The 27,561-nt window shown below is 54.5% G+C and overlaps 2 protein-coding genes across 29 annotated transcripts in view; both read right to left on the bottom strand.

Annotated features, from left to right (window-relative positions):
* Positions 1-5,250, bottom strand: part of RNF213 (ring finger protein 213) — a 135,229-nt gene extending 129,979 nt beyond the window's left edge. For 2 of the 3 annotated variants that reach the window (XM_054535867.2, XM_063718332.1), the window contains exons 1-2: positions 5,149-5,250; positions 2,220-2,424 (exon numbers count right to left, since the gene is read on the bottom strand). In XM_054535867.2, coding sequence (XP_054391842.2) covers positions 2,220-2,316 — 97 coding nt within the window. In that variant the 5' untranslated portion in view covers positions 2,317-2,424; positions 5,149-5,250. Of the gene's footprint in view, positions 1-2,219; positions 2,425-4,600; positions 4,965-5,148 lie in introns of those variants that run through there. The other variant, XM_063718331.1, reaches the window with a different exon arrangement.
* A 6,682-nt stretch (positions 5,251-11,932) lies between these two features.
* The window catches only part of SLC26A11 (solute carrier family 26 member 11), a 32,717-nt gene continuing 17,088 nt past the window's right edge, over positions 11,933-27,561 (bottom strand). For 5 of the 26 annotated variants that reach the window (XM_054535851.2, XM_063718321.1, XM_054535862.2 and 2 more), the window contains 11 exons: positions 27,442-27,514; positions 23,500-23,550; positions 19,762-19,822; positions 18,810-18,865; positions 18,373-18,513; positions 17,153-17,280; positions 16,558-16,673; positions 16,124-16,257; positions 15,380-15,438; positions 14,033-14,105; positions 11,933-13,489 (listed from right to left, as the gene is read on the bottom strand). In XM_054535851.2, coding sequence (XP_054391826.2) covers positions 13,359-13,489; positions 14,033-14,105; positions 15,380-15,438; positions 16,124-16,257; positions 16,558-16,673; positions 17,153-17,280; positions 18,373-18,513; positions 18,810-18,865; positions 19,762-19,822; positions 23,500-23,550; positions 27,442-27,514 — 1,023 coding nt within the window. In that variant the 3' untranslated portion in view covers positions 11,933-13,358. The other 21 variants (XM_024234878.3, XM_063718329.1, XM_063718328.1 and 18 more) reach the window with 18 other exon arrangements.

Genomic DNA, 27,561 nt, shown 5'->3' with positions numbered 1-27,561 from the left:
AATGTCTCCAGCCTGGCCAGGGGCTTCCCATGTCCCCATCCCAACTTGAAGGATCCCTTCCTTTGCCACCCAATGTCCTCACTTTTTTTTCTTTTAATACAGAGATGGAGTCTTTCTACATTGCCCAGGCTGGTCTCAAACACCTAGGCTCAAGTGATCTTCCCACCTCGGCCTGCAAACATGCTGGGGTTGTAGGTGTGAACCATGGCATCCGGCTTAAGTGCCCCCACTTTAACAGCAGACGCCCTGCATGCCTGGGAGCTCAGCTTTCGTTTTAACTTAGCTAATCACGTGAGAGCTGGTGCTCGATTTTCTACAATTTCAACCCTGTGGCTACAGGAGAGAAGATTCTGACCCAGGGCACACTAAGAAACTCTCAGATCATTTATGCAGAGCTGCAGCCCAGACATTGAATCCCTGAGTTCATCCTTTTCACCACTTTCTCAGTGATGCTGGGGGCAACCAGCCAGCATCACTGTATTTCTTCGTTTTCGATAAATGTTCAAAAGCATCATGTACAGAGTCACCAAATTCCTGGCCTCTTACAAGTGGTGAATTAGGAGTCTCAAGTGCATTTGCTTTGCATGCCTCTAGAAATAGTTCATGCTGCGCACTACCAGTGCTCTCCGCACTATTAATAGAAGTGGAGCCCTTAGGCTGGGCGTGGTGGCTGACGCCTATAATCCCAGCACTTTGTGAGGCCAAGACGGGTGGATCACCTGAGGTCAGGAGTTCAAAACCAGCCTGACCAACATGGTGAAACCCCGTCTCTACTAAAAATACAAAAATTAGCCGGGGGTGGTGGTGGGTGCCAGTAGTCTCAGCTACTTGGGAGGCTGAGGCAGAAGAATCACTTGAACCCGGGAGGCAGATGTTGCAGTGAGCCGAGATCGCACCACTGCACTCCATCCAGAGCAACGAGAGCAAAAAAACTCCCTCTAAAAAAAAAAAAAAAAAGAACATGGAAGGACTGGGGCTCACACCCTTGAAGGACAACATCGGAGAGACCCCATGGCAAGCAGCTGGGCAAAGACTGAAAAAGGGGAAGGAGGGAGCTGGGCTGCCGTCTGGGGAAGAGTGGTGCAAAGGCCCTGTGATGGAAGCACACCTAGTGTATCCAGGAAAGGCCAGAAGGTGGTGGGCTCTGGGGGCAGAAGAGGGAGCCAAGAGGAATGGGGTGGGCAGCTGTCTATGTAGGACCTTGTGGCCACCGTAAGAGCTCCTGCTTGTCCTGAGTTACAGCGGGGGCAGGGGCGGATCTTGTAAGGGGGTCTGTGGTTTGACTGTCTGCTGTGCTGAGCAGGAAGCAGGAAGGCAGCATGCAGCGTGGAGGTGGGGAGACCGGCAGGGCCCTCTGCATGTGAGGCATGGAGAAAGGAGAGGGCCCCAGGGTGATGAGTCCGACAGAGGCAGCTGGAAGAATGAGGTGCCCTCACCAGTGGAGGTGGGGCTGGGCTTTGGACACAGAAAGGCTGAAGGTCTGTGGGCTGCTAATTATAGGGTTGGTGTTTAAAACCCCGGAGGAGGGGAACCAGTCTGAGGCCCCAGAAGCCAACAAAATTGAGGATGGACTCAAGATGGTCAGCAGGCAAGGCCTGCCTGACACTGCCCCGCTCCCGTCTCTCCACCGGCCTCCTAAGCCAGGGAGGTGCCTGGGCAGGTCCTGGGGCCCCCTCACAGCCCCCCAACAAACTAACCCAGGCAGAGCTCTCAACCCCTGCAAAGCCTCAAACTCTGCTTCCCTGCAGCATCCTCTGAAACCCTCTACAAAGCCCTCAGCTCAGCCCGACACTTCTCGTTCCCAAGGGGAGGAAAAACCGTGAGCTCTCTCTAGGAAATGAAACTGAAACTTTTCAAAAGCAGGAATCTCCAGCAAGGACCCCGACAAAACTTCTTGTTTTGTCCCCTCCCTGCCCTGGCCCTGCCCTCTCCTCCCACTGGGGTGGGTTCACTCAGGCTGGGCCTGAACGAGGGACGGAGGCACTGGGTGGTGGTTCCCTGGCTTGACCTGTGTGGGAGACTAATCTATGCCACCCCACAACAGACTCTGTGGTCACTTTTGAGATGGCTATTCAGAGCCACAGAGCCTCAGTAGCCACAGAGGACCTCGGCCCCACCTGGGCTGCCTGCTGCCCAGGGTTTCCATTTCCTGGAAGGGAGGTGAGACATCTCCAGGGGCCCCCACTGCCCCAGCCTCCACCAGCACCCCCGGGCCTCACCTGCTATGGGGGCTGCAGGAGGCAGCCTCTCTCCACACTGGCTGCAGAACCTGGGGGCTTCCTCCTTGGAGACATGCTGGCACGAAGGACACTCCATGGGTCCTGCTGGGACTGGCCTGCAGATCCAGAAGCAAGAGCAGGAGTCGCCGGCAGCCCGCTATATACCACATCTCCTGTCATGTGACCACGGCTTCAGTTTCATTTTCTGGGAAAGTGAAATCACAGCAGCCCAGCTAGTCCCCTGGCTAATCGAAACCCAACAGGAGCACGGCCCAAGCCCAGCCCAAGCCCAGCCCCTCTCCGCTCTCTGCTGCCCCTTGGCTCTTAAGCTTTTGCAGTCTCTGCCCTGGTCCCTCACTCAGTCAGCCTAGAACCATCTCTGCTGCTGAGAACATGGGTTGGGCCGGGTGGGGATAGGGGACGCTCCAGGCAGGCGTGGGTCGCACGCTGTTCAGCAGGGTCACACGGCCTGCCCTGAGCAAGGTGCTCAGCCTGCTGATGCCTCACCCTCCTCATCCTCTTAAGGGGACTAGAGCACCTGCCCCGCAGGTGATGGGGCCTGAGCAGGCAGCCCAGGGCTACTGGGCTGGCAGTCAGATTCCTAGTAATGGGGGGAGGCTGCAGTCCACGAAGCGCCCCACTCTGCACTGACCACCTGCCCTCAGGACAGCCTCTGTGGTGGATGGCATCGAACCAAGGTGATGGTTACAGCCAGTCCAGACCAAGGCCAGGACTCAGGCCAGCATCCCTGGCCTCCAGGGTCACTTCCTACATCCAGGGTGAGAGTGGAGATGGCGTTTGGGCGCTTGGCCACCTAACAGTGGAGGACCTGACTCTCTCCCTCCCCAGTAAGAAGCCTCAGGGCACACTGGCCCACCCACCACCTTCTTCTGCTGGCTTCGAACCAAAGAACTCCATTGGGGCAGTGGCCGGAGCGGCAGCTGAGTGGTGCCTTCAGCAGCCAGGAGGACACTCAGGCCCCCTCCCTGCCCTGGCCCTGCCCTCTCCTCCCACCGGGGTGGGCTCACTCAGGCCGGGCCTGAACGAGGGACAGAGACACTGGGTGGGGTTCCCTGGCTTGACCTGTGTGGGAGACTAATCTATGCCACCCCACAACAGACTCTGTGGTCAATTTTGAGATGGCTATTCAGAGCAACCACATACTCAGGAGCAGTTCTGGGAAGCTGTCCTTTTGTAAAAGGCTGTAAAGGAAATCCACATCACGAAACAGCAGAACGGAGCAGAAGCTCTCTCTGAGGCCCCATTATCTGCCTAGAGGGATCTAGGAACGGTCCCAGGGACACACAAGAGGAGTGCCTGTGGCCTCACCACTTCCTCTGAGAGCAGCTCTGAGATCACCTGAGTGATTATCTGCACAACAAGACAACCCTGCACACCTCCCCTCTCCAGCCCCAAGCCCCTGTCCCAATGTCATAAAAACATCAATCATCTGTCTTCTGCAGTCTTCTCTTTGATGAGGTTCCCAATATGTGTATGGGACAATTTGCATCCCTTTTCTCCAGGTCTGCTGCCCTTTTATTCCAGAGACTAAAATTCTCTCTCCTTCAGAGTAGAAGGAAAGTTTAAAACTCCCCTACCCCTGCCACAGCCAAGCCCTGGCCCCCACCGTACCTCCTCCCCTCCACACTCTACCTGAAGCAACCACCAGTGGGCACTCCCTCCCTCAAACACCTTCAATGACTCCCCACCGCCCAGGCCAATTTCTTTCCACCCGAAGTGTTTCCTTCTCCAGTGCAACACTGGGGAACCACAGACCAGAAAACTGGAAAAATCCTCCATAAAGCATTTTTTTGTGTTTGACAGTTTCACCCAGGCTGGAGTGCAGTGGGCAATCTCAGCTCACTGCAACCTCCGCCTCCCGGGTTTTAGCGATTCTCCCACCTCAGTCTCCCACGTAGGTGGAATTACAGGCATGCGCCACCACACCCGGCTAATTTTTTGTGTTTTTAGTAGAAACGGGGTTTCATGTTGGCCAGGCTGGTCTCGAACTCCTGACCTCGGGTGATCCGCCCGCCTTGGCCACCCAAAGTTTTGGGATTACAGGCATTAGCCACCGCGCCCGGCCCCCTAAAGCATCTTATTCCTCCGTCTGCCCTAGGGGCCGAAAGACACAAGAGAGCGCCCCAGGCACCCAACACTGCTGCATTCAACCCGCTTCCTGTCTTTTCTCTGACATTTTTCCCCAAGCACAGACACTGCCACCCAAATCAAAGCCCATCCCCCAACCACAACCAAAGTCAACAAGGTGGGGGCAGGGAAGGGCCACCACCATGTTTGCACAGCTCCTTCCCCTCCCGCCCTGGACTCCCCCAGGGCCCGGCCCGCCGGCTTGCAGGCAGCCACCCGGGAGGGGTGCCCACCCTGGCCTTGAGCCCCGCGCTCGGGCGGCTCCGCCAAGTCGGGAGGACGCTGCGCGGTGCGGTTCGGAAGGGGCGATGCCTCCCTCGTAAAACTTAGGAGTCTGTTTTTGCAGCTTCACTTTTCCGTTGTTGCAATTCGTGCAGGCCCAGGATTCCCGGGCGGAGCTGCAGGCCCCGGTCCGGCTGTCCCCTTCCACTACACCCCCCCGTGCCCCGGCCACTTCCCGGGGGCAGCACTGCCCGGGCGCAAAGGCTCCTCCGCGCTCTGCGCTCCGGAGATGTCGCCAGGATCCCAGGGATGCCCGCTGTCCCCACCCCGACCCCTCCTGCAGCCGGGGAACAGGGTCAGTGGGCGCCGCGGGCGGGGCTGGACCGGGCACTCCGGCGGCGAAACCGAAACTTGGAGCCGGCAGGAAGAGGCGGCCGGGAGGGGCATCCGGACGCAGGCGCCGCTCCCCGGGACCCGGCCCGCCCACCCGCCCGCCCGCGGGGCCCACTGCATCCTAGCCCGCTCCCCTCCCCGGGAGACTCCCCGCGCCCGCTCGCACCTGCGGCCCCCGAGCTCGCCGCCTGCCGCGCGCTGTCGCCCCTCGGGTCACGGGGCCCTGGGCCCGCCCTGCCCGCCGCCGCTGGACCCGCGCAGGCGTGTGCGGAATTCCCCGCCGGTGGCGCCTCCCAGTGACTCCGCGCCCCCAGCCCCCGGGAGGCGCCTCGGGCCGCTGCGCGCCGGGTACAGGCGCGGGAGGGGCCTCGGTTCCCGCCAGGCGTGGGGCGCTTGCGAGTCTCCCGGAAGCCCAGACCCCGGGCAGGCCCGAGCAGCCGAGTGGGGCGGGACAGGCGCGCCCCCTGCCCCGGCGCCCAGCACCTCGGACAGTGTCTGCGGGCGCGCAGAGCCGGCTGCCAGCCTGGGAGCGGCCCAGAGGGCCCCCGGCGGATGCAGTGGAGGTCGTCAGCGCGCCGCGTGTGGGCCTTTGCAGATTAAGGGACCTCCTGCTTGGGGGGGGGTGTCGCCAACAATTAGTCCAACATCCTCGCCAGCCACCCCTCCTAACCGACAACTGCCCACAACAGCCATGGGAACAAGACACAGTCCCTGCCCCTACCCCACTCCCCACGGTGCCCACGGCAAGTTTCCCTAGAAGAACTCGATGGCAGCCTGGGCAACACAGACCCCATCTCTACAAAATTCATTTAAAAAAATTAGCTGGGCGTGGTGGTGCACGTGAAGAGGCTGAGGCAAGAGGATCGTTTGAGCCCAGGGAGCTCCAGGCTGCAGTGAGCCGTGATCATACCACTGCACTCCAGCCTGGACGACAAAGTGAGATCTTGCCTCAAAAACCAACAAACACACAAAACTTGAGGATAAATTTTTAATTTTAAGATGGCACTTTATTTTTTATTTCTTTATTTATTTTGTTTGTTTGTTTTTTGGAGACAGTCTCACTCTATACCCCAGGCTGGAGTGCAGTGGCGCGATCTTGGCTCACTGCAACCTCCACCTCCCAGTTCAAGTAATTACCATGTCTCAGCCTCCTGAGTAGCTGGGATTACAGGCGCCCGCCACCACGCCTGGCTAATTCTTGTATTTTTAGTAGAGATGGGGTTTCTCCATGTTGGCCAGGCTGGTCTCCAACTCCTGACCTCAGGTGATCCACCTGCCTTGGCCTCCCAAAGTGCTGGAATTACAGGCATGAGGCACTGCGCCAGCCAAGGTGACACTTTACAACGCTAATTGGGCATCTTCTCACTTTGCTGGGTCTCCGATTAAAACCTGCTTTTTCCTCCCACCAATCTTGACTGCACCACTGCACTCTAGCCTGGGCGACAGAGTGAGACTTTGTCTCTAAACAGCTAATTTCAACGGTTTCTTTTGACTTTTTCAGTATGACTAGTCGAAATGTTTAAATGACTTGCATGGCTCACGTTGGTGGCTTGCATGATTTTTCTGCGGGACAGTGCTGTCTCCGTGATCACAGTCTGCCCCTACCAGCTGCTGCAGCAGGTACACTAAGTCCTTGGAGCTTTGCCTCTTGTCCACGTAATAGTGCTGGACCGGAGTGCTGCTCAGCAGGGTGTTTTATCTTAACCTGAACATTTCCTTACTATTAATCCCAGGTCTTTAGATAAACTCAACCAATTGTAAACCAGAAAATGTTTAAATTTACCTACAGCCTGGAAGCCCCCTGCCCCCACCGCTTCAAATTTTCCTGCCTTTCTGGACCAAATCCATGTATTTCTCAAATGCATTTGATTGGTGTCTCACGCTTCCTTAAAATGTATAAACCAAGCTGCACCCAACCTCCTTGGCACATGTTCTCAGGGCCTCCTGAGGGCTGTGTCACAGGCCGTGTGTCAGGCCTCTGAGCCCAAGCTAAGCCATCATATCCCCTGTGACCTGCACGTATACATCCAGATGGCCTGAAGTAACTGAAGAATCACAAAAGAAGTGAAAATGGCCTGTTCCTGCCTTAACTGATGACATTACCTTATGAAATTCCTTCTCCTGGCTCATCCTGGCCCACTGAGCACCTTGTGTCCCCTGCCCCCGCCAGCCAGAGAACAACTCCCTTTGACTGTAATTTTCCACTACCTACCCAAATCCTATAAAACGGCCCCACCCCTATCTCCTTTCGCTGACTCTTTTCAGACACAGCCCGCCTGCACCCAGGTGATTAAAAAGCTTTATTGCTCACACAAAGCCTGTTTGGTGGTCTCTTCACACGGACACGCGTGGCACTGAGAATGTATGGTTTGTAAAGTATGACTCCCCAGACGCCTTAGGTAGGAATTTGGGCAAGATAAAAAAAATCAGAGTTTAGTCCTCAACCCGCAGAAATGTACCGTCTCACAGCTCTGGAGGCGGGAAGCCCAAGATCAGGGTGTTGGCAGCATTAGGTCCTGCCAAGGCTATAAAGGAGTATCCGTCCCAGGCCTCGCTCCTGGCTCCTGGTGATCACTGGTGCAGACTGAATTAAAAGTCCTGAAACTCTTTGACAGAGACTAACAGACCCTCTTTTGGCTAAAACACCACCAACAACAAAATTTTCAAGTCCCAGCCACAGCAGGACAGAGGCTGGCCGTGTCCCACCTGCTTCCCCGCCCCAGCCCTCTTACTAATCATCACTAGGTCCTATCAAAGGCTGAGGATGCCTCCACTAACTGTACCCACCCGGCACCTGGTCTTCTTTCTGTGGTTCTGACCGGCCTCCTGGGGATGTGCACTTCGTGGGCTTGTACCCTACATGTCACCTTTTTATGTATAGGGCCTGATTATAATGCATTTAACTGTTAAGTTTTCTTCCCAAAGTGAATATGGGTCATATGTTGCTGTATTTTTCATACATGTAAGCCTAATGCTCATGCATATGTGATTCCTTCATGAATATTCATAGCCCCTCCTGTAACCTATTGAGCACGTATACTCAGCCAACCCTTTCAGAGTAAATTCCTGTCTTACTCCTCCCTCCCTCCCTCCCTCCAAGTGCCGGCCATGCTTCCCAGGCTACAAGAAGAGCCTCCGTCCGTCCGAGCTCAGTGGCTCACGCCTGTAATCGCAGCACTTTGGGAGGCCAAAGCGGGCGGATCACAAGGTCAGGAGTTCAAGACCAGCCTGGCCAATATGGTGAAACCCCGTCTCTACTAAAAATACAAAAAAATTACCTGGGCATGGTGGCGTGTGCCTGTAATCCCAGCTACTCAGGAGCCTGAGGCAGGAGAACTGCTTGAACCGGGACCCAGGAAGTGGAGCTTGCAGTGAGCCGAGATCATACCACTGCACTCCAGCCTGGGCTACAGAGCAAGACTCCGTCTCAAAAAAATACAAAAACAAACAAACAAACAAACCTCCTTGCAGGCTGCAACCCTTTATGAGAAACAAGTTCTCCTTTATTAATGTTTGCACCTCGACGTTCTTCAGCTGACAGTTGCTAGAGTTCCTTGGCTTGTCTCTGCGTCACGAGATCTCTGCCTTCATGTTCACAGCACATGCTCCATGTGTATCGATGACCAAATTTCCCTTTATAAAAACACCACTTCCAAATTAGCCGGGAGAGGTGGCGGGCGCCGGTAGTCCCAGCTACTTGGGAGGCTGAGGCAGGAGAATGGCCTGAACCCAGGAGGCGGAGCTTGCAGTGAGCCAAGATCGCGCCACTGCACTCCAGCCTGGGCGACAGAGTGAGACTCAGTCTCAAAACAAAACAAAACAAAACAACAACAACAACAACAAAAAAAAACACCACTTCCAGCCTGGGCAACATGGCAAAACCCTGTCTCTACACAAAATTTAAAAATTTGGCTGAGTGCAGTGGCTCACCCCTGTAATCTCAACACTTCGGGAGGCCAAGGCGGGCAGATCACTTGCGGTCAGGAGTTTGAGACCAGCCTGGCCAACATGGTGGAACCCCATGTCTACTAAAAATACAAAAATTAGCCGGGCATGATGGTGCATGCCTGCAATCCCAGCTACTCTGGAGGCTGAGGCAGGAGAACTGCTTGAGCCCGGGAGGCAGAGATCACAGTGAGCCAAGATTGCACTATCGCACTCCAGCCTGGGCCACAGGGTGAGATTCTATCTCAAAAATAAATAAATAAATAAACAAATAAATAATAAAAAATAAAAATTTGCCCTGCATGGGGGCTCATGCCTGTGGTCCCAGCTACTTGGGAGGCTGAGGCAGGAGGATCACGTGAGCCAGAGCGCCGACTGGTCAAGCCACCGCAATCCAGCCTGGGCAAGAGTGAGACCCTGTCTCAAAACAAAAAACAAGAAGTCACCGCTTATATAGGATTAGGCCCACCCTACTCCAGCATGGCCTCATTTTAACTTGAACTAATTACATCTGCAACAACTCTATTTTCTTTTTTCTCTTTTTTTTGAGATGGGGTCTCACTCTGTTGCCCAGGCTGGATTTCAGTGACACAGTCAGGACTCACTGCAGCCTCGACCCCCCAGGCTCAAGTGATCCTCTTGCCTCAGCCTCCAGAGTAGCTGGGACTACAGGCCTCCCAAAGTGCAGAGAACTCTTATGTATTTTATTTATTTATTTATTTATATTTTGAGTCTCGCTCTGTCGCCCAGGCCAGAGTGCAGTGGCATGATCTCAGCTCACTGCAACCTCTGCCTCCCGGGTTCAAGTGATTCTCCTGCCTTAGCCTCCTGAGTAGCTGGGACTCCAGACACGTGCCAACACACCTGGCTAATTTTTGTATTTTTAGTAGAGATGGGGTTTCACCATATTGGCGAGGCTGGTCTAGAACTCCTGACCTCCTGATCCATCCGCCTCAGCCTCCCAGAGTGCTGGGATTACAGTTGTGAGCCACCGTGCCCAGCCTAGAACTCTTTCTTAAATTTGCACACAACATAGAATTGTTTGGTCCGTGTGTTCACTCAAATAGCATCTTAAGATGGGTATCATTCTGCAACTTGCTTTGTTCTACCCCAAAATCAGTGTTACAACTTAAAGCTTCACCTCATTTTTTTTTTTTTTTTTTTTTTGAGGCAGAGTCTCACTCTGTCACAGAGGTCAGCTAATTTTTGTATTTTTAGTAGAGACAGGGTTTCGCCATGTTGGCCAGACCGGTCTCAAACTCCCGACCTTAAGTGGTCCACCCGCTTCGGCCTCCCAAAGTGCCGAGATAATAGGCATAAGCTGCCGCACCCGGCCTTCACCTCATTTCTTTTAACTGCTGCACAATATTCCACGGTATTATTCGCATGTCCTACAGTCAAGATGTTACCGAATTCAGAGACACTCAGGTTTCTTTCTACTTCTTAAAATTACTGACCAGGTTGTGATAAACATCCTTGTACCGGCTTCCTGGAAGGCTGACTCAAGCATGTTTGAGTAGACTCCGAGAAGCATAACTGCTGAGTCACAGGTGGTATGCAGATTTATGAAAACTGATAGTGCCTAGTGCCTGCCACAGTCTGTTTACCTTCACCCATCCCTGTGAATGAACCATGTCTAGGTTCAAGCATGGATGCCCTTGGTATGTGAGTGCAAGCCAAATGTGGACTGCTGCCTTTTCCAGCCCTGGCAGGGGGGCCCAGTGAGCACAGCTTTGGGACAGGTTCACTTTATGTAGAAAGAGAAGCTGCCTGAGGTCAGAAACGACATGGATTGGAGGGCAGGGGTGAACAGTTCACTTGTGGTGAGAGAGGGCCAGGCATGGTGGCTCACACCTTAATTCCAGCACTTTAGGCTGAAACCGGGGTATCACTTGAGCCCAGGAGTTTGAGACCAGCCTGGGAAACAAAGTGAGACCCTCTCTCTACAAAAAAAAATTAACAAATTAGCCTGGTGTGGTGGCATGTGTCTGTGGTCCTAACCACACCAGAGGCTGAGGCAAGAGGATTGCTTGAGCCCAGAAGTTGAAGACCAGCCTGGGGAACACAGTGAGAAGAAAGGGAGGGAGGGAGAAAGAAAGGGAGAAAGGAAAGAAAAAAAAGAAAGGAAGGAAGAAAGAAAAGAAAAAGAAGGAAAGAAACACGGAAGGAAGAAAGAAAAGGGAGGGAGCAAGGGAGGAAAGGAAGAAGGAAAGAAAGAGGAAGGAAGGAAGGGAAAGGAAGGAAGGAAAGAAAGGGAAGAAAGGAAGGAAAGGAAGGAAGGAAAATGGGAGGCAAGGGACCTGGAAGAGTCATGTGGATGAAGGACACTCCAATGTCCGCTCCAATGTCCAATGGGGAGCCCCGCAGCCAGCAGCCCTGGTTACAGAGGCCCTCCCCTTGCTGCGCTGATATTGGCCAGGACCGCCCGGGCAGAACGAGGCTCAGCAGGGCAGGCCACATTCTTCTTGAAGAAAGTGCAGGGAGAACACACCACTGAGGCTGCCACAGGCCTCCAGGGTAAATCCCCAGACTCAATCAAAGCATTTATAAAATACAAACATGCAGGCAGTCCTCATCTGCTCAGGCTGCCGTGACAGATCACCCCAGGCTGCGGGGCCTAGCACAGAGATTCATCTTCTCCCAGTTTTGGAGGCTGGGGTCCTCATGAGGCCTTTCTTCCCGGCGGGCGCGTGGCCTGGTTCTTGCCGTGTCCTCTCATGGAGTTCCCTGGGGTGTGAGGGTGCAGAGAACGAGCTCTCTGGCGTCTCTTCTCATAAGGACACTAAAGCTATCGGTTCAGGGCCCACCTTTATGTTCTTCATTAAACCCTAGTTACCCCCTAACAGCCCTGTTTCCAAACGCAGTCACATAGAGGGCAAGGGCTTCAACTTACACATCTTAAGGGGTCACAATCCCGTCTCTAACCCATGCACACGTTGAACAGAGGGCTCGGTAAGTCAATTATGATGCATATATAGACCAAAATACCACTCAGACATTAAAAATCATGTATTCTAATGCTATTTATTATCACAATAAATAATTCACTGCAAATGACTGCATGAAAAATGTAGGTTCCAGAGCACCATGTATAAAATGATCCCATTTATGTAAAACTGTAAACATACATCCACACACTGACGGACAGGTATATATGCATGTTTGGGGAGGGGTCTGGAATGATCACCCAAGTGGACAGGGTGAGGGGGTGGTTTCCTGTATTTTTTACAATAAACATTTATGACTTTTACAAAATCACCAAAGCTATCACTTTTTCCATTTAGAAAACACAAAATTATTTTTAAATAGAGACTTGACGTCATTTGGCACACCTTGGTTTTCTCTCGGAGAGCACAGATGCCGCAGACAAGAGGAGCGGACCCGCCTCCCAGACTCCTGCCTGCCCCGTCCCTTGCCTGCAGGTGGCACTGGTGAGCCGGGAAGGTGCTGCCAGCCCCAGGACGCCTCGCACAGCCCGGGCGGGAAACCCCTGTCCCTGCTTCCTCGCACAGTCTGTCATTCTAGAAGGCTCTCTCCAAACCACTCTTCCAAAGACGGTCATGCCAGGAACAGCAGCGAGGTCATTTTCCAGTCATCCCACAGGAAGCCAGTGAGCCCCACTCCCACCGCCGTGGACCTCCAAGCCTGGCTTCCTTCTCTTCCCCGGGTTACCTGCTCAGGGGTTTCTCAGCCAGGCCAGCATGTCTATCAGGCGGCATCCAGCATCCATTCACAGTGACAAGAACCTTCCGGAACACCCTGCAAACTGTGGACGCCCATGGGTGGCCCCATTATGCCTTGAGCAGGGCGACCTTGTGGTCCGGAACGGAGTCTTCTCTGATGTTGTAGGGCTGGGTCCCTGGCTCCTGCCTCAGGTGTTTCTCTGCAGAAAATACAATAAATGTTTCAAGCACTAAAAGCTCAGAAGTGAGGATGGGTCAGTTCACAGGAAGGGATTAAGGGGGGCCTTCCAGGGTCCTGGAAGGTGCGCACAGGAAGGAGCTGTGGGCCACCCAGGCCAGTGTCACTAACTCCATGAGGGTCTCACCTGAGTCTCTGTAAGCGTATTTTTCAGGTGACTAACGGCCCTTTCTTACTGTTCAGGGTACCCTCCCATCCCACGGCCAGGCCACAGTCTGCTTATCCACCTCCCGTGCACTGCATCTGAGCTGATTCTAGCAACAACATGGGTGAATCTCCCTGATGTCACATTGAACCAAGGAAGCCAGTACAACATCCGCCACCCCTCACTCTCACGGAGCTGACCCAGCTTCAGCTGTGACCTCAGTGGAAGAGGAAGAGGCTGAGCACTGGGGCCTGGGACCCTCTGGCCCCTGCTGCGTGGCCTGGGGTGGACGCTCTGCATCTCTGACCTACCCTCTTGTTGACACCTACCGCAGCTCAGACCTCCTGCGATTGCTGTCTCAGGGCTCAGCGCCCACCCTGCTCCTGTCCCTCCCGTACCTTCTGTCCTGGGGCTTCCGGATCTCCTGACCCGGCCCTGCTCTGGCCTGATCTCCTGGGGTGTAGACTTCTGGCTGGAAGGACATCCTTCCAACCTTCTGCGTGAAAAATGTAGGTTCCAGAGCACCAGGTATGAAATGGTCCCATTTACGTAAAACCACAAACATATATCCACATACTGACAGGCAGGTACATATGCGTGTTTAAGGGAGGGGTATGGAGTGATCACCAAAGTGGACTGGGGTGGAGGTGGTTTCCTGCTTTTGTTTTGTTTTGTTTTGAGACAGAGTCTCGCTCTCTCACCCAGGCTGGAGTGCAGTGGCACAATCTCGGCTCAGTGCAACCTCTGCCTCCCGGGTTCAAGCGATTCTTCTGCTTCAGCTTCCCGAATAGCTGGGACTACAGGTGTGTGCCACCACACCTAGCTAATTTTTGTATTTTTAGTACTGATGAGGTTTCACCATGTTGGCCAGGCTGGTCTCGAACTCCTGACCTCAGGTGATCCACCCGCCTCGGCCTCCCAAAGTGCTGGGATTACAGGCATTAGCCACTGCGCCCAGCTGGTTTCCCATATTTTTTACAATAAGCATTTACGATTTTTACAAAATCACCAAAGCCACAGGATGTCCGACTGTGCCCACCTGCTTCTTCCAGAGTAGAGAAGTACTGGAACCCCTTCAGGTCAGCGGACAGCAGAACACGGAGAACGGGGACCTGAAGGACAGACAGACTTTAGCCAGGGCAGGGATGTTCCTCTGTAGCACACGGGTCGGCAGCCTGGTAGACATGCCATCTCAGAGTCTCCCGGAGAGGTATGACTTCACCTCCATACCAGTGAATGGTGAGAAGAAACGCAGCCCCAGGGGAATGCTGTCAGAGGAAGATTTTTTGTTTTGTTTTGTTTTTTGAGACAGGGTCTTGCTCATTGCTCAGGCTGGAGTGCAGTGGCACGATCATGGCTCACTGCAGCCTCAACCTCCTAGACTCAGGTGATCCTCTCACCTCAGCCTCCTGAGTAGCTACAGGGGCACGCCACCACGCCCAGCTAATTTTTCCTGTTTTTTTGATGGGGTTTCATCATGTTGCCCAGGCTGGTCTCAAACTCCTGGCCTCAAGTGATCCTCCTACCTCGGCCTCCCAAAGTGCTGGGATTACAGGTGTGAGCCACAGCGCCTGGCCCAGAGGATTTTTTGTTTGTTTGTTTGTTTTTGAGATGGAGTTTCACTCTTGTGAAACTTACCCAGGCTGGAGTGCAATGGCGCGATCTCGGCTCACTGCAACCTCCGCCTCCCAGGTTCAAGCGATTCTCCTGCCTCAGCCCCCTGAGCAGCTGGGATTATAGGCGTGCGCCACCACGCCCGTCTAATTTTTGTATTTTTAGTAGAGATGGAGTTTCACTATGTTGGCCAGGCTGGTCTCAAACCCCTGACCTCCCGCCTCGGCCTCTCAAAGTGCTGGGATTACAGGTGTGAGCCACCATGTCTGGGCCAGAGGAGTAGTTTTTAAGTGAATCATCTCCAAAGACCACGAAGACATGTGCTCTGCAAATATGACACGGACGTTTAACACTTATGAGTGAAGTTCTGAAGGCACGTGCCCAAATCTGAAGCCGGGACCACCATCCTGTGTGACCGTGGGCAGGTTACCTGGCTTCTCTGAGCCTCAGTGACCTCTTCTGGACATGGGGATGAAGATAACACTAGCCTCGAGGGCCAGGTTGGAAATGAAGGAAACCCTGACAAGGGTCGGCTGTGGTCCACACCTGGGGTATACGGGTCACTTGGCCTCCTGTTCCCTGGCTAGTTCACGAATGTCTCCTCTGGGCGCCTGGGGACACGCCCTAGTCCCCCGTGTTCTGCCATCTAGGACTTGGCAGGGAGCACACATTTAACCACAGCAACAGAGACCCCTGCCTCTCTGTACACACCAGCCACGCTCCTGGGATGTTGACCCTGCAGTGCTCAGAAGGCTCCTAGGTGAGGCCTTACCTGCGGCTCTGAACAGGACGGCCTCCATAGAAATCCGCCTCCTTTCGCCTCTGGAAGCCCTGATAATACGTTTTTCATGAAATTCTATGAGCACCTGTTTTTTTTCGTTTGTTTGTTTTTGAGATGGAGTCCCACTCTGTCGCCCAGGCTGGAGTACAGTAGTGGGATCTCAGCTCACTGCAACCTCCGCCTCCCGGGTTCAAGCGATTCTCCCAGCCTCCCATGTAGCTGGAATTACAGGCGCTCGCCACCATACCTGGCTACTTTTTTTTGTATTTTTAGTAGAGATGGGGTTTCACCATGTTGGCCAGGCTGGTCTTGAACTCCTGACCTCAGGTGATCTGCCCGCCTTGGCCTCCCAAAGTGCTGGGATTCCAGGAGTGTGCCACCACGCCTAGCCTCACCTGTCTCTTTTTGTTTCCTAAAATACAATTCCCCTGAGAGCAGGGACTGACCCTCATTCACTGGTGTCCCCAGCACTGAGGACAGTGTGGCACTGACCACCGGGGAAATGAAGTCATAACGTGACCCGTCGGAGGGCTGGGGGCCACTGCTCCCCTTCCACAGGGAGGGACGAGGAAGGCCAGATGGGGACGAGAACTGTTTAAATCAGAAGCAGAGCCAGCACCGGCCAAAGGGCCGTCCAGCATCACAGCCCAGAGATGTCACATTCACCACGGGAGGCAGGCACAGGAAGGCCTTGTGGCAGCTGCTAACCCCTAAGGCAGCCCAGTGCACACCCACCTGCAGGCCCACGAAGGCCAGGGCGACACCCTGCTTCTGGAAGTCCTGGAGGAGCTCGCCGAGTCCCAGCACCACGGTGTAGTCGATGCTGCAGACATGGGTGCACTCCAGGACCAGGCAGCGTGGCGGGGACACTGGGGAGACAGGCCCGAGCCAGGTCACGCCACCCAGAGCAGCCCAAAGCCGCTCTGCAGAGGCCAAAGGAGGCTCTGGCCAGGGGCAGGGGACAGAGAGGCCAGAGTGCTCCATCTCGCGGCGGTTGAGTCGCCCAGTTAGGGGATTCGGGCAGCAGGACCAGAGACAACTGTTTGGTGACAGCAGCAGCTGTTTCCCTCCTAGGACTCGCAGGCCCTTGGCTCCCCTAAAATCAACCCCCCAGAAACAGGAACGGGACTTTAGGGGCAGGGAAGAAGCGATATGTGGGGAGCCATCACCCTTGCTGCAGCAGCCACTGGCTGAGGCCCACAGAGGACGGTCCAGCCCACTCAGAGACGCCTGAATCCTTGTGGACTGGAGAGCATCGGGGACGGGGTCTTGGGGTCCTGAACAGCTGGGAGTGGGGGACAGAGCACAGGGGAGAGACCTCAGACCACCTTGGCCCCCGCCCATGCACCTTCCAGGGCCCGGCTTAGGATCTCCTCCCGCAGAGCCTCCACAGCAGGGAAGGACAGGCCGCTGGCCGGCTGCAGGACCAGAACCGGCCCCTCTGACACCTGTGGGGAGGAGTGAGTCGTGAAGGCGGGTCTGACCGGGTGGCCTCCACCAGGCTTGGCCTGTCCCAAGCGGGAAGCCCCCACCCAACCTAGCACGCTGGAGGGGACCGGGAGTGGGGTGCTAAGGGGAGACCCCCACGGCCCCCACACAGTGGGAGAACACTATGGTTTATAGCAAGGTGATTGCCCACCTGCCAGCGAGCGGTCCCCTTCAGCAGCACCCACGACCACAATCACCCCGGACCCTCAAAACATAAGACGATGCCCAGGAGTCCTGCCCCCAGCACGCTCCCCACTCAGAGGCCACGGGGGGTACCTTGGTCTCGGGCCTGGCTGCAGAGTGCAGGAGTATGAGCAGAGACACCAGGGCCCCAGCCAGGATGCCGTACTGCATCTCCCAGAAGCACAGCAGGAAGGTCACACACAGGGGCAGCAGGTCCAGCCCTAGGAGAAGGGCGCAGTTGAGGGATGCCTGGCGGCTGCCCGAGCCCCCAACATGGCCCCGCTGACCAGCGGGACAGCTTTCTGCCCCCCACATATGAGTAAAGGTGCTCATGGACCCAAAACAGCCCTTGAGGGGACCCCTGAGGACTTGGGGACAGCAGCTGCTGACCAGACAATGCTTCAAGTCAAAAGAAAGAAATGCCCTCCCCATCTGAGCTGAGTGCAGGTGAGACCTGCCCGGCTGGTCCTTGGCCTCCAGCCTCAGGGAGGGCAGCAGCAAGGGCTTGTCAGGGCACAGAGCTGGCCTGTGGAGTGGGGCAGGGACCACGTGAGCCCTTGAGACCTGGCCAAGGAGAAGGTGCCCTGGGGACAAAGTGCATGGGCTCAGCCCTGGGGTGGATTCCACCGCACGCATAGGTCAGGCCTGCCCCACCCTGGCTGAGCTTCGGTTTCTAGCAGTAGCGGCCATCCCATTCCACTCGGGCACATGAACATGTTTCAGGGCTGTTCTAAAGCCCCAGCACACTGGCACGCGAAAGGCCCTGGCATGCGACGGGCATGCGAGAAAATTATCCATCCTTTCACCTGGCAACTTGCTGGGGCTAACCAGAAAATGCCAAGTAAGCTAGGTGAACCCACTCCATGCTTCTTCCACAAACAAAAGAAAACAAACTGTGTTAAGTTAAAGGAACTGCCATTCTGAGCCAGAGTGCAAGGCTGTTCCGCTGGCCCTGCTGGTCACCAGGGACGTCTCCTGTCCCTCCCCCAGCTGGGCCGGGCAGAGCGGTGGCTGGAGGCAGGTGGCAGGGAGGGGAGGGATGGGGGCAGGGGGATCAGGAGGGGACCCTCTCCCGGGTCAGTGCTCCCCTCAGGACCCCAGGTGTCAGGACAAGGAACTCCAGTCTTCCCGCTGAGCCTCGGGACCATCTCTGGGGTCATCTCCTGGCCATCCACTCCTCTGTTCCGGGACTGCCCTAACTTCCCAGCCCCAGCCCCGCAGCGGCGGCTGCAGGAAAATGGGGTAGCACAAATGACACCCTCCGCGTTCAGACACCGCATCACAGCGCTCTCCCCTGTAGGACAAGGACGTACTCTTAACGCGCCAGAGCGTCCTGAAGATCTTGGTGTCGAACAGCGGGGCCACGGCCATGATGATGACGGCAGCCAGGGCGGCCTTGGGGATGTAGTAGAAGAGTGAGGTCAGGTAGTCCAGAGACAGCAGCACCAGCACTCCTGCGGGGCGCAGGAACACAGGTGACCTCGGGGACGCAGGGTCCCCCCAGCACGCAGCATAGCAGCCCCCTGTTCAGCAGAGCCCACTGGGGATGGGGGTGGGGGTAGGGCGACGAGTGCCAAGGCCCCCAGCCCCTGCTCAGTCTCCTGTGGTCCCCCTACTCCTGTGTAGCCCCCCAAGTCCCTGTGCAGTCCGGGGTGCACGGCCCATGAGCCAAAGGGATGTCTCTGTGGCCCCTCCTCCCTTTCTCCCACTCTCAGGGCTTCGGGCACAAGGGGAAGATGGGGGGCCTCACCCGTCACCAGGCCCCCGGCCGGGGTACACACCCCTGACTGAGCGTTCACGGCTGTCCTGGAAGGCAACACAGAGACCATCAGTCACCAGCGGCCAGGAAAGGGGAGACCTCAGTCCATACCCCTGTGGCTGATCTTCCGAGGGGACGTCAGCTCCCAGCACGGCTTGGGAAGCAGGCAGGGACTGCAAGGGGGCCGAGGCAAAGAGACTTAGGGTGCAGTCACAGACAGCTGCGCTCAGGTCACCCTGACCATAGGAAGAAGCTCAGGAAGCACATGTCCTTTCGGGTTCCTGCCGACTTTGTCTCCTGCCCCCATCCAGGTGGGGCCCCCATACCCAGCAGGGCAAGGGTCAGCAGCTGGGGGACTGGGCACTGCCAGGCGATGCCTCCTTCTCTCCTTTAAGCTGCAGGTCACCTCCATCCTGTTGTCCTGACTGAGGAGTGGCCCTACGGCGTCTGGGCTAAGCCTCATGCCTGGCTTCTTCAGGGCAGAGCTGAAGCCCTTCCTCTCTCCACGTCCTTTTAGGAATTGACTCTGACACCAGGAGCTAGGAGGGCTTTGGCGTGCTGGGAGCTTTCTAGTATTTGTTTTAGAGACAGGGTCTCGCTCTGTTGCCCAGGCTGGAGTGCAGCGGTGCAGTCACAACTCACTGCAGCCTCAACCTGCTGGGCTCAAGCGATTCTCCTGCTTCCGCCTCCGGAGTAAATGGGATAACAAGGGTGTACCACCATGCCCAGTGGAACTTTCTAGTATGAAACTGCAGGATGATCTATGAGAGTAAAGAAACAGAGGACACCCTGGAGGACAGTGGGGTGACCCCCAGCCCTGCCTCTCCACAGAGAGTTCATAGTGGAGGACGGTGCGCCGGGGTCAGGGCAGGCAGACTCCTCGTCAGTAACAACGTTAAGGCGTCCAACATGGGCAAACAGAAGAGGAGGACAGGTCACTCACCGTCCAAAGCTGCCTGTGACCGGGTAGGAGGAGACGAGGGAGCCCAATATGTTGGTGAGACCTGGGGAGGAGGTAAGACAGGCTGATCGTGGAGGGAAGGCACACGGGATGGAGGGAAAGGAGATGGGGAGGGGGATAAAAACCCACAAGGGAGGCAGGAAGGCAGGGCTTGGGAGAATCATCCTGGGGGCCTGAGCCTGCGTACTCCTTCAGAGAAGGAAGAAAACAGGCCACACTCCTGCAGACGTAGAGTCTAGCCTTTTTTTTTTTTTTTTTTTTGAGACAGAGTCTGGCTCTGCTGCCCAGGCTGGAGTGCAGTGGCACAATGTCAGCTCACTGCAGCCTCCGCCTCCCAGTTCAAGCGATTCTCCTGCCTCAGCCTCCTGAGTAGGTGGGAATACGGGCACACACCACCACACCCGGCTAATTTCTGTATTTTCAGTAGAGACAGAGTTTTGCCATGTTGGCCAGGCTGGTCTCAAACTCCTGACCTCAGGTGATCCACCCGCCTTGGCCTCCCAAAGTGCTGGGACTACAGGCATGTGCCACCACACCCAGTTAATTTTTCTATTTTTAGTAGAGACGGGGTTTTGCCATGTTGGCCAGGCTGATCTCAAACGCCTGACCTCAGGTGATCCATCCGCCTCAGCCTCCCAAAGTACTGGGATTACAGGAGTGAGTCACCACGCCTGGCCAGATCCTAGCTTTCGAACACTTCCTACCCGGCTTCTCCTGTGTGACCAGGACATGCCTTCCCCACACAGAACAGAGGGGAGCATCTCATCACCCAGAGTGGGCAGTGACAGCTGAGATAAAAGTGCCCGTAAGACAAACCCTACGTGCTTGGGAGGTCAGTGGCTGCCCACCATTCTCCACCCAGTTCCTTTCAAACCCAGTGCTCCGTCTCACGAGATGACAGCCACGGCGAGGCCAAGGTCATGGCTGGTATGCTGCCTCCCCAGGTGATGCCGGCTGCCTACAACAGACAAAGCCCACGCCCACAGCATCGCTGGGGCCCAAGAACGGGGATCACCGCTCAGGTTGACCCACGCTCCCAGCAGCATCTGTCTCACCTGGGGCATCACTAAGACCAGAATCCCTCCTGCTCGTTAAGACCCACAGTGAGGTCTCAGGTCTCACAGGTGCAGGGCCTGCTCTCAAGGTGGCTTGGGCCGGGGCCAACTCAGTATCAGGGCATCCCGGGTGACACGGCCCAGCTCACGGCCCTGAGAGAGGGGGGCTAGGGCAAGGAAATGCAGGCGCAGGAGGGCTCGGCAGAGGCCCACGGCAACCGCAGGCTGCACGGGATCATCCTCACTCTGCAACAGCTTGGGCTGGGAACCCAACTCTGTGAGCCGAAGCTGACCAGGGCGACCCCTCCCAGCCTGGCCTTCATGGGCTCACGTCAGCCAGCTTCTTGCTGTGAGGCTGCTAAGGCCCTACCTGGCCTATCTGAGATCAAGGAATCCCACGGCTGCCATAGTAACCTTGACCTTCGCTCGGTCTGTGTTGTATTCCTGGAACTCGGCGTGCCGTCAGAACAGTTCTGTGGTATTTTTAAAGTAATGGGAATAGGGCCAGGGGCTGTGGCTCAGGCCTGTAATCCTAGCACTTTGGGAGGCCAACGCGGGCGGATCACCAGAGGTCAGCAGCTTGAGACCAGCCTGGCCAACATGGCGAAACCTCGTCCTACTAAAAATACAAAAATCAGCCGGGCTCAGGGGCAGGTGCCTGTAATCCCAGCTACTCAGGAGGCTGAGGCAGGAGAATTGCTTGAACCCAGGAGACGGAGGTTGCAGAAAGCCGAGACTGTGCCACTGCACTCCAGCCTGGGCAACAGAGCAAGACTCCGTCTCAAATAATAATAATAATAATAATAATAATAATAATAATAATAATGAGGAGGAGGAGGAGGAAGAAGGAGGAGGAAGAAGGAGGAGGAAGGAGGGGGAGGAAGGAGGGGGAGGAAGGAGGGGGAGGAAGGAGGGGGAGGAAGGAGGGGGAGGAAGGAGGAGGAGGAAGGAGGAGGAGGAGGAAGGAGGAGGAAGGAGGAGGAGGAAGGAGGAGGAGGAGGAAGGAGGAGGAAGAAGGAGGAGGAAGAAGGAGGAGGAAGGAGGAGGAAGAAGGAGGAGGAAGAAGGAGAGGAAGAAGTAGTAGTAGTAGTAGTACAGTAATGGGAATGGGATGCTCTGGGAAATCACATTTGGAAGATTTACTGGTGGGGTCTTCGGGGAGGCCGTAGATTTTCTCGGCCTGAGAGTGCGTGATTCCTAGGAAGCCCAAGCTCCGCCACTCAACTGGACAATGCCCCGCTCTCCATGGCTCAGAGAGAAGCCCGGGCAACGTCCCTTTTTGACCTAACCTGGGTCACTCACTTTGCTGTCAAGAAGCAAATGGCTCTCGTGAAATTGTCAGGGTGGACACCCCTTGGGAAGAAGCCCATGGTGCTGCCTGGGTTACCCTGCACCAGTCTCATGAGGGGCGAGAAGGAAAGGCAGGAAGGCCTGGGACCCACGATTCAGTCATGATAACTGAATTTAAGAGTCACACTGGGCCGGGCGCAGTGGTTCACGCCTGTAATCCCAGCACTTTGGGAGGCCAAGGCAGGCGGATCACGAGGTCAGGAGTTCGGGACCAGCCTGATCAATATGGTGAAACCCCGTCTCTACTAAAAATACAAAAAGTAGCCAGGCATGGTGGCACGCGCCTGTAGTCTCAGCTACTCGGGAGGCTGAGGTGGGAGAATCGGATGAACCCAGAAGGCAGAGGTTGCAGTGAGCCAAGATTGCACCACTGCACTCTAGCCTGGGCAACAAAGTAAGATTCAGTCTCACACACACAAAAAAAGATTCACACTGTGGTCTCGAAATATACCACTAAGAAGTCAGCCTGCAGAGACATAACAAGAGGAAACTAAACCGTGAAAGCAGGCACGACCCCCATCCACAGGCAGGCAACCTGGGGCCCCCGAGTCTTCATGAATCCACCTGCCCCTGCCTGGAGGGAGGCACAGGGCAGGGTGCAGGCACAATCAGAAGACTCCTCTGGATTCCCCTGGCCACAGCCTTCCCCTCTCGACCCCCGGCTCTGGGCGCTCCCTCCCTGAGGTGGGACATTCCAGGTGTTCCTGGATCTAGACCAAGGCCACAGACCTCAGGGTCGGGTACACAGCAGGTGCTCAATAAGTGGTAGAACAGACAACAGATGTCAGCTCCTTGTTCTTAGGGGTTAAACTGAGCAGTGTGGAGGTCTGGGAATGAGTCCTTGTTAATATTCCAGAAGAGCCAGGCGCAGTAGCTCATGCCTGTAACCTCAGCACTTTGGGAGGCCGAGGTAGGCAGATCACCTGAGGTCGGGAGTTCGAGACCAGCCTGGCCAATACGGTGAAACCCTGTCTCTACTAAAAACACAAAAATTAGCCATGCATGGTGGCACATGCCTGTAATCCCAGCTACTTGGAAGGCTGAGGCAGGAGAATTGCTTGAACCCAGGAGGCAGAGGTTGTAGTGAGCCGAGATCGTGCCACCGCACTCCTGCCTGGGCAACAGAGCGAGACTCCATCTCAAAAACCCAAAACAAAACAAAATATTCCAGAAGAGCCCATCTGGGGCCACCTTTGCCCTCCCAGTTCATCACCACCATCATGGTCTTCCTACGATGCAGGAGACACAGAGGGGCAGGCCTGGGCCCCCGGAGGCCCACAGCTGGTGTCTTCCTTCCCCGCGGCTGGGGTCTTACCGATGGCCAGCAGCTCCTGGTTGGCATCAATGCGGTAATTATTCTGAGACGCTAAAGGGAACCAACAGTAAAGACCTGGTCACTGATATTCAACATCGCTCAAAAAGTATTCACAACATGTAAAACAGATTATGAATTTCTACATATGGCAATAAGTTTTGTAAATATAACTATATGAATACACATCTAAAATATTCACATATATGCGCATGTAAATGTGTACTTGAATGTATCACAGAGTGGAAAGAGGTACAGTACCATGTAATCAGGCCAGGTAGGGTGGCTCACAGCTGTAATCGCAGCACTTTGGGAGGCCAAGGCAGGAGGATCGCTTGAGCCCAGGAGTTCGAGACCAGCCTGGGCAACATGGCAAAATCTCATCTCTACAAAAAATACAAAAATTAGCCAGGCATGGTGGTGTGTGCCTATAGTCCCAGATATTCGGGATGCTGAGGCGGGAGGATGGTTTGAGCCTAGGAGGTTGAGGCTGCAGTGAGATGAGATCGTGCCACTGCACTTCAGTCTGGGCAACAGAGTGAGACCCTGTCTCAAACAACAACAAGAAAACATGTAAGCAGTAGTTAATTGTGGTAGTAAAAGGGATTATGGGTGATTTGTCTCTTCTTTACTCATTTCTGCACTTTTGACATTTTCTACAATGAATGTATACTAATAAACACAGCCATTATTACCAATTAAATTAAAACTTTCAATTAAACAGATAATACAGGATCTTGTTCTGCCGCCCAGGCTGGAGTGCAGTGGCACTATCACAGCTCAATGTCACCTCGACCTCCTGGGCTCAAGTGATCCTCCTGCCTTAGGCTCCTGAGCAGCTGGTACCACAGGTGTGGTCCATGCCCGGCTAATTTTATTTTCAATAGAAATGAGGTCTTGTTAAGTTGCCTAAGTGGGTTTCAAACTCCTAAGCTCAAGCAATCCTCCTGCCTAGGCCTCCCAAAGTGTTGGGATTACAATGCTTTTTATAATAAGAAAACCATTTTATTTTATTATTTTTATTTTGTTAGATAGAGTCTTACTCTGTCACCCAGGCTGGAGTGCAGTGGAGTGATCTTGGCTCACTGCAACCTCTGCCTCCCGGGTTCAAGAGATTCTCCTGCCTTAGCCTCCTGAGTAGCCGGGACTACAGGGGCACGCCACCACGCACAGCCAATTTTTGCATTTTTAGTAGAGATAGGGTTTCACCATGTTGGTCAGGCTTGTATCGAACTCCTGACTTCAGGTGATCCGCCCACCTCGGCCTCCCAAAGTGCTGGGGTTACAGACATGAGCCACTGCACCCGGCCGAGAAAAACATTTTAAACTGGAAACCTCTTTATGACCAGTTGAGATGACTGGAAAGTCTAAGACGGGCCATCTCAGAGAGGTGAGCAGGCGAAGATTTTAGGGCAAGGCACAGGAGCATGGATCTAAGACAGAGGTTGGCAAACTTTTTTTTTTTTTTTTTTGAGACGGAGTCTCACGCTGTTGCCCAGGCTGGAGTGCAGTGGCACAATCTCGGCTCACTGCAAGCTCCACCTCCAGGGTTCATGCCATTCTCCTGCTTTAGCCTCCCGAGGAGCTGGGACTACAGGCGCCCACCACCACACCCGGCTAATTTTTTGTATTTTTAGTAGAGACGGGGGTTTCACCGTGTTAGCCAGGATGGTCTCGATCTCCTGACCTCATGATCCGCCCGCCTCGGCCTCCCAAAGTGCTGGGATTACAGGCGTGAGCCACCACACACAGCCAAGGTTGGCAAACTTTTCTATAAAGGGCCAGCTTTTCTGTAAAGGACCAGCTCGTCAATATTTTAGGCTTTGTGGGCCCTGCAGTCACTGCTGCAGCTACGCAACTCTGCTGTGGTACCACGAAAGCGGCCATGGACAGCACATCTCCAAGTGGCACAGCCACGCTCCAATTGACTTTATTTGTAAACATGAGATCTGGATTTCATATACTTTTCACATGTCACAAAATATTATTATTATTTGGACTTTTTCCAACCATTTAGAAATGTAAAAACTGGCCGGGCACAATGGCTCAGGCCTGTAATCCTAGCACTTTTGAAAGCCGAGGCAGGAGGATCACTTGAACTCAGGAGTTTGAGGTCAGCCCAGGCCACAAAGTGAGACCTTGTCTCTACAATTAAAAAATTACTGGAGGGCCGGGCACAGTGGCTCACGCCTGTAATCCCAGCACTTTGGGAAGCTGAGGTGGGTGGATTACCTGAGGTCAGGAGTTTGAGACCAGCCTGATCAACATGGAGAAACCCCCTCTCTACTAAAAATACAAAATTAGCCAGGCATGGTGGTGCACGCCTGTAATCCCAGCTACTTGGGAGGCTGAGGCAGGAGAATTGCTGGAACCCGGGGGGCGGAGATTGCGGTGAGCCAACATCTCACCATTGCACTCCAGCCTGGGCAACAAGACTGAAGTACTATCTCAAAAAAAAAAAAAAAAAAAAAAATTACGGGAGGCCAAGGTGGGCAGATCACTGGAGACCAGGAGTTTGAGACCAGCCTGGCCAACATAGTGAGACCCCTGTTTCTACTAAAACTATAGAACATTAGCTGGGCATGGCGGCGCATGCCTGTAACCCCAGCTACCTGGGAGACTGAGGCATGAGAATTGCTTAAACCTGGGAAGCAGAGGTTACAGTGAGCAGAGATCGTGCCACTGCACTCCAGCCTGGGCCACAGAGCGAGACCCTGTCTCCAAAAAAAAAAAAAAAAAAAAAGACTCTCCTTTGCTCCTTTGAAGGGGATAAGGGTTAGAGCACTGGGACTTTGGAGAAGGAACTTTATCTTGGCACAGCCTGGTCACAGTAGCATATACTGGTAACTGGGCTTTAATCTTTAGAATCAACATAAACCTAAATGCAAGAAGGACTAAATGACGGTGACAAGACAGAATGAAGGTGTCATCTGCACGACAATACAAAGCTGGTAGGGGTGGAGCGAGTGAAGGACGGAACTGCAAGGAGGGAATCTAGAGATGCTGACTCAAAACAGACACTGAAGGAGACGAAGGGTTCCCTGCCTCCCTGGGGGTGAGGAGGGGCTGGCCCATGGGCTGAGCCAGCTGAATAAAGCCTGTTGCTCAATGTTTAGGAGTTTTGTGAGCCTATTACTAAACACAGCCATTATTACCAATTAAATTAAAACTTTCAATTAAACAGATAATACAGGATCTTGTTCTGCCGCCCAGGCTGGAGTGCACTGGCACTATCACAACTCAATGCCACCTCGACCTCCCAGGCTCAAGTGATCCTCCTGCCTCAGCCTCCCAAGCAGCTGGTACCACAGGTGTGCTCCATGCCCGGCTAATTTTTATTTTTAATAGAAATGAGGTCTCGATATGTTGCCTAGGTGGGTTTCAAACTCCTGAGCTCAAGCGATCCTCCCGTCTCGGCCTCTCAAAGTGTTGGGATTACAGGCCTGGGCCACCATGCCTGGCCCAAAGATAATACTTAAAACTCATCACTTCCTAATTTATTTGGCATTTGGCTACTGCTGATGAGGTTATTTGCACCCACTGTATCTACATGGTGGAGACGCCATAGAATATGGTTGTTCATGCAGATCTCAACCCAGCTCCATGTGCAAACTCCCCGTTCAGTGATATTACCTTAAAATCAGACAGTAGCGTTTACACCATGGACATCGGCAAGGGCCACGAAGCAAAACCTTTTATTTCCACAAAGAGCAGAGGCTGTTACAACACTCACCAGCACACCATGGGGTGGGAGCGCGATGCCTCATTATAGATCCAGTTTTATCATATATACATAATACGTATATATCTATCATGAGCATGTATTACTTGGATATGAATTCAAATTTCTAAAACTAGTAATGGATAAAGGCAAGCTAGAAAGCAGGCAGGCCCAGCCCAGCCGGCGCACTGGGAGACCTGGGGCGTGGGTGACAGGTGTCTTACCGAAGGCTTTGGCCACCGCAATGCTCTCCAGGAGGCCCATCAGGGGCACCACGGCCAGCCCGGCCCCCATGTCCTGAGAGAGGAGAGAGGGATGGTGAGTGGCCTTCCTAAGGGGTAGGA

The sequence above is a fragment of the Pongo abelii genome, chromosome 19, assembly GCF_028885655.2.
Source record: "Pongo abelii isolate AG06213 chromosome 19, NHGRI_mPonAbe1-v2.0_pri, whole genome shotgun sequence".
Taxonomy (NCBI): Eukaryota; Metazoa; Chordata; class Mammalia; order Primates; family Hominidae; genus Pongo; species Pongo abelii.
The sequence above is the reverse complement of the archived record's forward strand: the minus strand, read 5'-3'. Positions and strand labels throughout refer to the sequence as shown.